The 14,239-nt window shown below is 35.4% G+C and overlaps 1 protein-coding gene across 2 annotated transcripts in view; it reads left to right on the top strand.

Annotated features, from left to right (window-relative positions):
* The window catches only part of LOC136826035 (organic cation/carnitine transporter 2-like), a 99,362-nt gene that overhangs the window by 56,858 nt on the left and 28,265 nt on the right, over positions 1-14,239 (top strand). For both annotated transcript variants that reach the window (XM_067082906.1, XM_067082907.1), the window contains exons 6-8: positions 1,209-1,312; positions 4,232-4,386; positions 9,270-9,438. In XM_067082906.1, coding sequence (XP_066939007.1) covers positions 1,209-1,312; positions 4,232-4,386; positions 9,270-9,438 — 428 coding nt within the window. The remainder of the gene's footprint in view (positions 1-1,208; positions 1,313-4,231; positions 4,387-9,269; positions 9,439-14,239) is intronic.

The raw sequence follows: 14,239 nt of genomic DNA, 5'->3' as shown, positions 1-14,239 counted from the left end.
GATACCTTCCTTCAGCAGATGCTTTTACTCCCTATTTCTGATAAAGCTACTTTAATACTGCTTTTTCTATTTCTGATAAAGCTACTTTAATACTGCTTTTTCTATTTCTGATAAAGCTACTTTAATACTGCTTTTTCTATTTCTGATAAAGCTACTTTAATACTGCTTTTTCATATCTGAAAAGCTTTCAGTTTTGATTAATTTCGCCTGAAGCGAATCAGAAACCTGACACGTCAGCCTGGCGCTTGCCTCAAAGACCTCCTTCCTATATTTGTGATTCGTGCTTTTTCGGACAGTTGCTCTCAGACGCTGCTGGGCTTGCCCTTGTAGTATTTTGGCCAGGGTTGGAGGGAGGTCAAAGGTTGTGTGTGTGTGTGTGTATGTCATGTTGCTGGTTACCATCGTGAAGGAATTTCACCGAGATTTCATTTGAAATAATCATTACTTTGAGGTGTTACGAACAAAATTAAACCTGTATTGTAATTATTTTGTTAGAAACAGCATGTAAATAAACTACACTTCTTGATCAACATAGGCTGTACACATTGGATCACTATTTAAGTAAATGCAGAGTTTCCCAGTGGCAGATACGCTAAACATTTTATCAGTTGCTAAAACCTGCGTTAAAGTAACTTTTACTGACCAGTCCTTTAAGTAAATAACCTAAACCTAACAATGATGACGCATGTGTGGCTAATGATGTAACCATAATCAAACCAGAAGCACAGTCATTATCTCTTACAACCCTGCTAAGGATGTGCAGCCGACCTTCACTGCAAATCTAGTGTGTGGTTGGCCTTCCAAAATTAATTGTCTTTTAATGACAACTACGAGCTAAGGAAGTGGAAGGATTTGGGGCAAAGACGCAAAGTGACAGTGGTTATGACATTGGTTAGCTGAGCTTGTATTATCTTCCTGAATAGCTATGTCAAAGTAACACTGAAGTTAGGCGAATTTTGCCAGATTGCAGATGGTGATTGAAAGGCAAATGCCCCCCCCAAAAACACTATCTATAAAGCAACACAACTTAGTCCACTTTCTCATTGTGCAAATTCCACAAGCCTCGAAGGGAAAAGGATTATTTATTATCAGTGCGAGCAATAATGGTATTAGTTCTTGTAACTGCCACGACATTGCTGGTATCATAGTCATGAAATCAGACTTAAACTTGTGAAGCTAAGTCCAAATATCATCTTCGTCCTTGACAGTGGGACCTCGTCTGCAACAGAAGATTCCTGTACTCAACCACCTTCTCTGCTAGTTTCTTCGTCAGGCTATTCACTTCGCCTTTCACGGGTTTCATCATTGATGCGTAAGTCATTTTCGATTATTTTTTTTTATTTTTACCTCTTGTGCCTCATGACCTACAAAGACTCGGTTACATTGTAGATGTATATACGAAGTGATTGACGTTCAAGTTTAATGATTAGAAATAAAGCAATAATAGTGTGGATTTTATTTTTCAACTAAGTATTATTAGATCCTAAATAGTGGATTGTGATGCGTAAGTCATTTTCGATTATTTTTTTTTTTTTTTTACCTCTTGTGCCTCATGACCTGTAAATACTCAGTTATATTATAGATGTACATACGGAGTGATTGACATTCAAATTTAATGATTAGAAATAAAGCAATAATAGTGTGGATTTTATTTCTCAACTAAATATTATTAGATCCTAAATAGTGGATTGTTGCAGTTCTGTCTGTCCTTATTGATTTACGGTATTAGTGTATCTTATAAAATGGCTGATGTCACTGTTATCAATTCACTGGGTACTCTGACATCCTGTTGAGTTTTGAGCAAATTTGTTTTATGAAGTGGAAGGCGCAACTTACTGTTTTATATAGCTAGATAATTTCTGAGAGGAACAAAATCCAAGGTAGACATACACTGAGGCCACATTAAAGCCTGGAGTTGTATGTATTTAGTCCATTACTGTTAATTTACAGGATACATAGAACATGATTTGCAATATGATTTAATCTCATTGACGCTTGTTATCATATTTTGAATGTTTTATTATCTCATTTGAATTCCAGCATATTCCCGTTTACAATACGTTAAAGATTTTTTTTTTCGCAAATCATGCAAGGTAAATGTTTCTCAAAGTAAGCGCACAGCAGCCCGGGTGACATCGAAACGGGTTCTTGCAGGTTGTCCAAAAGGTTGTCTTGATAGAATCAATGCACATTATGGTGATTCAACTTTTTAAAGAGAAGAAGTACTGTAGTCCCTGTGACTAACAGTCGAAAAAAATGACCGTCACTAAGCGCAGTTCGAGTTGTACGATGTATGATAATACATTTTTGCCTCGGAATTGTATTGCTGTAGACATACTTTTCCTTATTGATGGTGTAAGGAAAATTTTTCGGGAATTGAAAATTAAGGAAAAATTGTCATAAATTTAAGCTGTTCTTTCGTGGCTGACACTTTTTTTCCCTTTGTTTCTACGGCAAACGTAAAGTAGAGAGTTAATCAGTAGGTTACTGTTAGAGAGATGTCTTATCGGTTAGCTGTATCGAGCCTGAAATATTTTAAAAACCATTATTCGAAGGTCTTGGGAAAAGATGTTGATGGAATATATCACACTACATTATTTTGTGAAGGGAATAAAGACAGTTGAAAGTACTGTACGTCCCTTTTAGAATGAGACCATAAATATTGCTTCTCTGTAAGAAGGAACCCGGTGTTGAAAAAAATTAAGACGTTGCTGTGAGACACCTCAACTCGAATAAAAATTCAGTTTTTCCTACCATAAATGGATCAGTGAGTCAAGAGAGGTGCTAATTATATCACATACTTGCAGTATTAGTATTCGCCGCCTACTTAAGGAGATCAAATATAGATGTCTGAATTATTTCATTCAGTAACCAACGAGCTAGTCACAGACAGATTCCTAGCTAATCCACGCGTTAATCTTTTACTCCGTGTAGCTAATCTGCACATTAATCTTTTACTCCATGTAGTTATTAATCTTTAACGCCATGCATCAGTTAGTCATTCTGCCTGTGGTTCAGTTACGCTGATAGAAAGTTGTTCAGTGTGTGAATTCCTTGTGGGTAATCAGTTGTGCAGTGAAATATTCACTCGTCCTGTTAATCATGACATCAGTCACTCCGCCACTGAGTCTGTCCATCACTGCGTAGTGTCCTCAGTTGTGTGTGAATAAATTGTAACCAAAATCGATGACACTGATTACCTGGCGGGGCTATTCGGTAGAGATGAGTTGACAGAGGGTGTCTGATGAAGTTTCCTGTTGTTTTCGGGCAAAACATCGGAGCATAGTCGGGTAAAACACCTGGAAACATTTAGCAATTTCATCACCGCGGTATATAGCTTCACCCCTTGAACGACCGTATGTCGAAGAAAAAGATTCTGTTATAAGTCGTCGAGTTTGGTCACAAAAGTACATGATTCGGCCGTCGATCACTGAGGGAGAGGGAATGAGGAAGGTTGAGTGATTAATCAGACGATGCAATATCACAACTGTTGATTTACAACAGTAATTTTGTATGAAAGGTCTTGATGATATTAACAATATAAACAGCATGACAGTTCTAACGATGTAAATACACACACTTTGGAATCATGTCATTACATTTTTAAATCTGTTGTGCATCACTATATTGTGATCGGAAATGGGTAAAAAGCCACAGTAATGTAAATAAAAGACTATTTTTCCAAAATACAAAAAGGGTAAACTGTTTTATCTTTTTTGTATTTTGGAAAAATACAGTCTCTCATTTACATTAATGTGGCTTTTTACTCATATTTAAAATGTAAAATTAAGAACTGACATTGGTAACAAGTAGATTTAATGAGAAAGTCATCTTTTGAAAAAGAACAGTGTCTTCAGCAAACTTGCCATTGCTGCTTGGCTTGAAAACAACATCCTGTAGGTCCATTTGGATACAGATAACTACTTCCCACATCCTGACACATTGGTGGCACACAGTCAGTGAGACAATCTGGTTAACTGCAATTTTCCTCACTATTTTTTGGATACTAAACCATCATCATCATTTTGTCTCTGCCAAGACAAATGCTTATTGGTTTAGCTGGTTTAGTTGCCTGTCTGTAATGAATTTACCAGTGGCATGATGATGGTATTTGATTTCGGTAAACAGTTTAATTTGTACATCCAAAATCCATTCCATTTGGCCATGTTATGAATATTCTGTGGTAAATTTACATTTTTATAGTTTTAATTTTTATCTGTGTACTGAACAGGTGCGGCCGCCGATTGAGTATATTAGTGAGCCTGGGTCTGTTCATCCCATGTAGCTTGTTGGCCGCCGCCTCTTCCAACTTCGTTATGTATTTAATTCTACGGATTGTCGTTGCCCAGTTTGATATGTGCTTCTACATGGCCAGCTTTGTTTTGTGTGAGTACAATTTCTCTCTCTTGTTATCTGTTCTGGTATTTACCTAGGTTTCATATAACTGTTTGTCTTTGAAAAGTACTCGTTTTTAATGTTTGGTCCCAAATACTCATTTTCTACGCAACTGTCTATGCGTAGGAAGGACTGCGTCAGTCCGTTCCCTTTCATCACCTCCAGCAGTCCTGGTGACAAAAAAAATCCAAGTGTCAGATCAGTCTCTGCCATCTTTGAAGTCTAGCATAAGCTTTGCTTTCATCCTAAGAACTTCCGAGATCTCTCATAAAATTACCGTGTATTTGCATATTCCTTCTCAGTGTGACCATTAGATTTCATATTTTGGCAAACATCCCCCCTCCCCCCCATACACCAAATTTAGTCTGCATTAAGACATTATACTGTGGATGGGCATATTCTAAGTTGACAGAAAAACCTGACTTTGACAGACAATAGGTGCGTACGAGTTTGGAGTAATATGAATCTTCTTGGAAGTGACGTGGATAAACCTCCAATGAACTCGTAATTTATTCATTGCAGAGCTTTTAATATCATCTTGATATTTAGACTTTTCTCGGTGCTGAGAAATCGATGAGCTTCGTTACTTCCTTTTTCAGTTCCTCTATAAGAACGCGCAGCAATTCATTATCATCAATCGTGTATTTACTTGCTTCCCTTCCTCTGGAATTTAAAGTTCTCTTACCTGGATGCTGAATTTCTTCTCTAACATTGAAGTTTTGTCTAATTCGCGCAGACAAGAACTGGATACAACCTGGGGTAAGAAACATGGACTGAACATTTTAAAAACCTCATCTCAGTTGCATTCGTAAGTCGAGCTTTACCTTAAAGTCGACAATATACAAGATAAGAAAGTAAAGGCCAAAAAGAATTAAAGTGCAGTCGACAAAGAACACGCAAGTGAACCTAAAGTGAAAATAATTTCAACGCAAACACTGACAATCAATTAAATTAGTATCATAAGAGAAATAAAATAAGAATAATAACCAACACAAGACACTTGAAAAACAATTAAAAGGCTTCTCTCTTTCTCTCTCTCTCTCTCTCTCTCTCTCTCCTATCTGGCATGAATTCCTTAAGAAAGAGAAACCGCTGTTTTCATCGGACAATGACCACATGAAATAGAGATACAAGTCACCGCAGTTTTCTTCTATAATCAACTGAAAAAGAACAATTTTCCCGGTATACTGATCACATTCTGAAGTTAAGAGTAGTACTTCTCACATTGTACTTATTCTGCATTGATAGCTCTCACATGTAACATTCACTCCTCATACCTTTATCGTAAATAGCATTTGACAGACTAACAGTGACTTTATACACTTCCCAGTAGTTGCGATACAGACTACATCAGAGAGCTTACTTTGCCACACCAAAAAAATGTTCAGTCAGCAACTCAAAATTCTCTTCATCTCTTGACCTTTTTACATTGGGTGCTTTTCACAGTCTTTGGAAATGGTCTCTGCCCCTGTGGACTTATGTAGTACACGAAATTACAAAATTATTTTATGTAGTACACGAAATTACAAAAATAATTTTATATGATACTAGTCACTTCTAAATCTAGAAGCGTAACCAGCTCCTTCACTTCTGTGTGTGTGTGCGTGTGTGTGTGTGTGTGTGTGTGTGTGTGTGTGTGTGTGTGTGTGTGTGTGTGTGTGTGTGTGTGTAGTATGTAACGTTGAGGGCATCAAGACACAAAATCGGGCCAGAGATTTCTAAGGATTTACAGTTTCTTTTGTCAATTTTACAAGTCACCCAGTCTTGCCTGAGGTGCAGAGACTTATCACGTATCGACTACACAGTACACTCAACCAAGACTTCTAATCTGCGGTGCATCACTATATTCTGATCTGAAACAATGAGTAAAAAGCCACAATTATGTAAATGATAGACTGTATTTTTCCTTTTTGTATTCTGGAAGAATACAGTCGATCATTTACATTATTGTGCCTTTTAATGAAGACTTCTAATTTCCACGCATAGCATCAACTTCCCAGATAGCGCCTCTTCTCAGTTGCATGCGAAAAAGTGGACTCTAGTTACAGTTACACAATTCACGCTGTTACAAAATCACATTAACAAAGAAGTAAGACATTTTATTTCTAGTTCAGAATTTTCCTGACAACGCAACTGACTCCGGGTCCTTGGAATACACTCATCCTCCTCACCATTGTAGTATTGTATTTTAGCTTATTCAGCTTTTTGGCAGAAGTATACTCGTAGAATCTTCCAGTCACTCTTGCCATATATATATATATATATATATATATATATATATATATATATATATATATATATATATATATATATATATATATATATATATATATATATAAGTGAACATAGCAAAAAATGTAAAGTTCCCATTCAATATGACGATTTCATTATTGTGGGTCAAAACGCCAACCCAAATGAATTATTGATCCTCGAGAGTCTATCCATCAAACAACTTGTTCCGCAGTTGAACACCACCCAGTCTACCTCCACGCTCTTGTACATACCTTTCTTAACCGGTTGTTTTTGTGGACATTCTTTTAGCTTTCGTTTATCTCTTGCCATGGTAGGTCGACGACCCCCAGTGGTCCTCAAATATTTCCTAACTTTGTAGTTTTTTAATTTTTTTTTTATTTTATCAGAACTTTTAATCAACATATGTGCTTTTAATTTCTTTAGTAATTTTGTCAGTCTTTAGTGTGCTTTTACGTATATGTGAATTTTTGGTTTTCATTTTAATTAGTGTATAAATGAATTTTTTTAGACAACCTGCAAATTCATATAATTTATATTGGTCATTATTTATTGTGCAGGACCCTGATGATGCATTCAGCTGAATGCGAAACGCCTTGGAATAAACTGTAATACTTCACCATGTTTGTTCCTGCTCCTGCTCCTGTGTATTATATATATATATATATATATATATATATATATATATATATATATATATATATATATATATATATATACATATATATATACTGTACATTTCTCATATATATATATATATATACATTTCACACACACACACACACACACACACATATATATATATATATATATATATATATATATATATATATATATATATATATATATATATATATATATATATATATATACATACATTTCACATATATATATACATATATATATATATACACTTCACGTATATATATATATATATATATATATATATATATATATATATATATATATATATACCTATATCTATATATACATATATATATGTGAAATGTATATATACAGTATATATCATTTGAAAGCGACAATGACCTCTTAACTTCTCATTTCCTTCCCACCTTTTGGATATGCTTGTCACTTCACAGCCTTGAATCTGATAAAGAGGTTCAAATGAAGAAACCCCAAATATCTGCGAAGTAACCGAACACATCTCCTTAGGGTTGGGGTGAGGTTAACGTGTGTATGATCGAGAATAGATTTACATCTTTCTTCATGGCGAAATTGCTTCAGCTTAACCTCGCCCCAACTCTATGAATGCAAGTTTCTTTCTCCTCAAAGGTAGTTGGGGTTTCTTCTTTAGGTACATTTTTATTGGATACATGGCCATAGTGACAGCAAGAGTTGTTAGTCATTATGGAATGCCTGGGATCAATGGCAAGGCAAGAGTCCTCAAGAAATTTCTTTTAAAGGACATAATTGCTGGAAATACAAGAAACTCAAAGAAAAGTATTCAAGGTTTAATTGTATGCAGTATATATATATATATATATATATATATATATATATATATATATATATATATAAAATCCAAAAGGAAAGGGAAACATTGGAGTGCTGCGAGGTCTTTCGACCGTCTGTCGTCTGTTGTCTGCTAAGTAAAGGACGACAGACAGTCGAAAGGCCTCGCAGCACTCCAATGTTTCCCTTTCCTTCGCAGATTTTATCTTTATTTATACATTCATCACATTCCGTATTTTCGTGATTCAGTTATACATATATCTATATATACACACCTTTCTTTGTCTATCACATATTTCCAGCTATCATGTTCTTCAAAAAGATTTTCTCGAAAACTCTGCCTTTTCATTTGCTGCAGGTATACCACACCAACAAACGATGACCCCCTCTCTCTCTCTCTCTCTCTCTCTCTCTCTCTCTCTCTCTCTCTCTCTCTCTCTCTCTCTCTCTCTCTCTGTTATATACCTTTGCATTAAAATCACCTAGCACATTGAATTTTTCACGTTCCTTGAACCCAGCCAGGCACAGATTCGTCCTCTCCCAGAAACCATCATTTTAATTATTTCATATTCTGTTCTATATATATATATATATATATATATATATATATATATATATATATATTATATATATATATATTTGTGTGTGTGCTTGCATGTGTGTATCATCCTTATTTTGGCCAAGTGTCGAATGTTAATTTTTTCACATACGGTGATTTTATTGCTGACTTCTTGTTTTAGTAAAGTATGAAGTCTCTCTCTCTCTCTCTCTCTCTCTCTCTCTCTCTCTCTCTCTCTCTCTCTCTCTCTCTCTCTCTCTCTCTCTCTCGCCTTCAGGGTGTATATTGGGAAAGGCAAACTTGATACTTTGCTGACACAGGAAGTCAGTAATAAAATCGCTATCGTTGTAGTTATCTCAAGAAATTGAAAAAAAATGCAAATATACACATACATGTACATATACATATATATATATACATATATATTTATATAAAATAAATAATGGATCCTTTGGAATTATTGTTCATAGATTCAAAGGTAACGTTACAAAGCCCCGTAATCAGTTTACCTTGAATTTGAACCAGACCATATCCTTTCTTTTGTGTCGCTGTCTTTATCATCCGCCCTTTCTTTGTCCCGTATCATCCACAGGCCTGGAATTAAGCGGCAAATCCCAGAGGTCGATGCTGGGAGTTCTCTTCTGCGTCCCTTGGGCTCTGGGGTACATGGCACTCCCGGGCGTGGCTTACCTCGTACGGGAATGGAGGTTCTTGCAGTTGGCCCTGACGGTACCAGCCTTCCTCACGATCGTTGATTTTTGGTCAGTGGCTGAAGCAGTCTTGAGATTTTGTGTTGTTTGGGTCCTGTTGTTGTTCGATCAACAAAGTTCGGCAACTTTGGGTTTGGTTGTTATTTAGTTGGGTGGCCGCATGAATAGACACATGCAGGTGGGACATTAAGATGTTGAGCATACTAGGGGCTTGCAGCGTCAGCTCATTGATCCCTGGTGAAACCTGGAAAGGTAACCCCCATTCAGTGTCATCCCTTTCATGGGAATATATATATATATATATATATAGGTATATATAGATATCGATAAAGATATATATATATATATATATATATATATATATATATATATATATATATATATATATATATATATATATATATATATATATATATATATATATATATAGTGTGTGTGTGTGTTTGTTCACTCCATGCCGTTTTTCCTTAGAGTGGGTGTAACTGCAGAGGTTGCTAGCACCTTGGGGCCCTTGACTGACGCTGAATCCACGCATCTGAATATGAAAACCTTTGGAAAAAGAATGCAGGAAGTCCCAGAGACCTAAACGTGTATTTGCCGTGAGCCGAATACACCAAGAACGCAAATAAATAAAAAAAAGTATCAGCTTAATAAATCTATGCATAAATTTACCTACGCCACAATTAACATGAAGCTTCGACACTGATGTACTGTATAAATGGCTTAAAAGTTCAACTTCCACATAATCATTTCCATGTCGGGGACGTAGTTGCAATTATGTAAAAGGGGATGGGAAGCTTACTGCAACTCTGATAAAAATCTTGTTAAGTTCTCACTAATATACTGGAAATTCCAGCCAGAGAATAAATTTATGTATTGGAAATTCGTGCGAGAGAATAATTTTCTATAATGGAAATTCCAGCAAGAGAGAGCTAGAGAATAAATTTCTATAATGGAAATTCCAGCAAGAGAGAGCTAGAGAATAAATTTCTATAATGGAAATTCCAGCGAGAGAGAGCTAGAGAATAAATTTCTATAATGGAAATTCCAGCGAGAGAGAGAGAGGGAGAGAGCGAGAGAATAAATTTCTATAATGGAAATTCCAGCAAGAGAGAGCTAGAGAATAAATTTCTATAATGGAAATTCCAGCGAGAGAGAGAGAGAGGAGAGAGAGAGAGAGAATAAATTTCTATAATGGAAATTCCAGCAAGAGAGAGCTAGAGAATAAATTTCTATAATGGAAATTCCAGCGAGAGAGAGAGAGGGAGAGAGCGAGAGAATAAATTTCTATAATGGAAATTCCAGCAAGAGAGAGCTAGAGAATAAATTTCTATAATGGAAATTCCAGCGAGAGAGAGAGAGAGAGAGAGAGAGAGCGAGAGAATAATTTTCTAAAATGGAAATTCCAGCGAGAGAGGGAGAGAGCGAGAGAATAAATTTCTATAATGGGAATTCCAGCGAGAGAGAGAATAAATTTCTATAATGGAAATTCCAGCAAGAGAGAGCTAGAGAATAAATTTCTATAATGGAAATTCCAGCAAGAGAGAGAGCTAGAGAATAAATTTCTATAATGGAAATTCCAGCAAGAGAGAGCTAGAGAATAAATTTCTATAATGGAAATTCCAGCAAGAGAGAGCTAGAGAATAAATTTCTATAATGGAAATTCCAGCAAGAGAGAGCTAGAGAATAAATTTCTATAATGGAAATTCCAGCAAGAGAGAGCTAGAGAATAAATTTCTATAACGGAAATTCCAGCAAGAGAGAGCGAGAGAAGAAATTTCTATAATGGAAATTCCAGCAAGGGAGAGCTAGAGAAGAAATTTCTATAATGGAAATTCCAGCAAGAGAGAGCTAGAGAAGAAATTTCTATAATGGAAATTCCAGCAAGAGAGAGCTAGAGAATAAATTTCTATAATAGAAATTCCAGCAAGAGAGAGCTAGAGAATAAATTTCTATAATGGAAATTCCAGCAAGAGAGAGCTAGAGAATAAATTTCTATAACGGAAATTCCAGCAAGAGAGAGCGAGAGAAGAAATTTCTATAATGGAAATTCCAGCAAGAGAGAGCTAGAGAATAAATTTCTATAATGGAAATTCCAGCAAGAGAGAGCTAGAGAATAAATTTCTATAATGGAAATTCCAGCAAGAGAGAGCTAGAGAATAAATTTCTATAATAGAAATTCCAGCAAGAGAGAGCTAGAGAATAAATTTCTATAATGGAAATTCCAGCAAGAGAGAGCTAGAGAATAAATTTCTATAATGGAAATTCCAGTGAGAGAGAGAGAGAGGGAGAGAGCGAGAGAATAAATTTCTATAATGGAAATTCCAGCAAGAGAGAGCTAGAGAATAAATTTCTATAATGGAAATTCCAGCGAGAGAGAGAGAGGGAGAGAGCGAGAGAATAAATTTCTATAATGGAAATTCCAGGAAGAGAGAGCTAGAGAATAAATTTCTATAATGGAAATTCCAGCGAGAGAGAGAGAGGGAGAGAGCGAGAGAATAAATTTCTATAATGGAAATTCCAGCAAGAGAGAGCTAGAGAATAAATTTCTATAATGGAAATTCCAGCGAGAGAGGGAGAGGGAGAGAGCGAGAGAATAAATTTCTATAATGGAAATTCCAGCGAGAGAGAGAGAGAATAAATTTCTATAATGGAAATTCCAGCAAGAGAGAGCTAGAGAATAAATTTCTATAATGGAAATTCCAGCAAGAGAGAGCTAGAGAATAAATTCCTATAATGGAAATTCTAGCAAGAGAGAGCGAGAGAATAAATTTCTATAATGGAAATTCCAGCAAGAGAGAGCTAGAGAATAAATTCCTATAATGGAAATTCTAGCAAGAGAGAGCGAGAGAATAAATTTCTATAATGGAAATTCCAGCAAGAGAGAGCTAGAGAATAAATTCCTATAATGGAAATTCTAGCAAGAGAGAGCGAGAGAATAAATTTCTATAATGGAAATTCCAGCGAGAGAGAGAGAGGGAGAGAGCGAGAGAAATTTCTATAATGGAAATTCCAGCGAGAGAGAGAGAGAGAGAGAGAGAGAGAATAAATTTCTATAATGGAAATTCCAGCGAGAGAGAGAGAGAGGAGAGAGCTAGAGAATAAATTTCTATAATGGAAATTCCAGCAAGAGAGAGCTAGAGAATAAATTTCTATAATGGAAATTCCAGCAAGAGAGAGCTAGAGAATAAATTTCTATAATGGAAATTCCAGCGAGAGAGAGAGAGGGAGAGAGCGAGAGAATAAATTTCTATAATGGAAATTCCAGCGAGAGAGAGAGAGAGAGAGAGAGAGAGAGAGAGAGAGAGAATTAAATTTCTATAATGGAAATTCCAGCAAGAGAGAGCTAGAGAATAAATTCCTATAATGGAAATTCTAGCAAGAGAGAGCGAGAGAATAAATTTCTATAATGGAAATTCCAGCGAGAGAGAGAGAGGGAGAGAGCGAGAGAAATTTCTATAATGGAAATTCCAGCGAGAGAGAGAGAGAGAGAGAGAGAGAGAGAGAGAGAGAGAGAGAGAGAGAGAGAGAATAAATTTCTATAATGGAAATTCCAGCGAGAGAGAGAGAGAGGGAGAGAGCTAGAGAATAAATTTCTATAATGGAAATTCCAGCAAGAGAGAGCTAGAGAATAAATTTCTATAATGGAAATTCCAGCAAGAGAGAGCTAGAGAATAAATTTCTATGATGGAAATTCCAGCGAGAGAGAGAGAGGGAGAGAGCGAGAGAATAAATTTCTATAATGGAAATTCCAGCGAGAGAGAGAGAGAGAGAGAGAGAGAGAATAAATTTCTATAATGGAAATTCCAGCAAGAGAGAGCTAGAGAATAAATTTCTATAATGGAAATTCCAGCGAGAGAGAGAGAGGGAGAGAATAAATTTCTATAATGGAAATTCAGCAAAAGAGAGAGAGAGAGAGCGAGACAATAAATATATATATATAATATATATATATATATATATATATATATATATATATATATATATATATATATATATATATATATATATATATCTCAGTTCCTTTGCATTTGTATTGTATTTGCAGTCGTTTTAGAGTTTGTTTCTCTTTCAGGCTTTCAAACGAAAAGAATAAAAGATGGATGCTGATGTGTAGTTTGTATATAGTGAGAGATACAGTGATTAGTTCACTACTAGACATGCACAACTATTTTTGGACCCATTCCTTAAGTTTTTTATTGACAGTTTTATTTACGTAGCATTTACATTGATTTAGGTGTCGCAAGATACGCCTGTTTATGTATTCGAGTACGTATGCAAATACACTATACAACATGTTTGTTTTAGGCATCATAAGTAACGTATGTATACAGGAGAGTGTACGTAGCATATGTATATTTAGGCAAATACACGTCAGTGTTACACCATTTTCTATAAAATGTTTGAATCTAAGCAGTTTTTCACGTCTCTAATATTTATTTACCTGGGTGTGATAAGGGCCATCAGAGAACACGCATATAAATGCAACAACACAATATCAAATAGGAATTTCCTAATTATTGTGTTTCTCTTCAGCTTTTTCTTTGTAATATTTTCTTCATCTACCTCCTCCTGAAAACGCCTTTAACGTGCTAAATATTATACCCTGATATTTTAAGAATATTAGAATAAAGAATGCTCGTATTTGACAGGTTGTGCACTTTTTATTTTTATTTTTCAAGACTACTTTTTTTTAAAGATTTTTATGATTTTCTAGATTTATCTTGAAGGATTTCATATTTGATCAGAAATGCTCCCATTCTTTGCATTCAAGAAATCTTCAAAATACTCACTGGATTCACGCAATATTGCTTGCACTTCAGACAGCATATCTCCATTTGCATCTTTACCC

Source organism: Macrobrachium rosenbergii, chromosome 40 (genome assembly GCF_040412425.1).
Source record: "Macrobrachium rosenbergii isolate ZJJX-2024 chromosome 40, ASM4041242v1, whole genome shotgun sequence".
Lineage (NCBI taxonomy): Eukaryota > Metazoa > Arthropoda > Malacostraca > Decapoda > Palaemonidae > Macrobrachium > Macrobrachium rosenbergii.
This window is presented reverse-complemented; position numbering and strand designations above follow the sequence as displayed.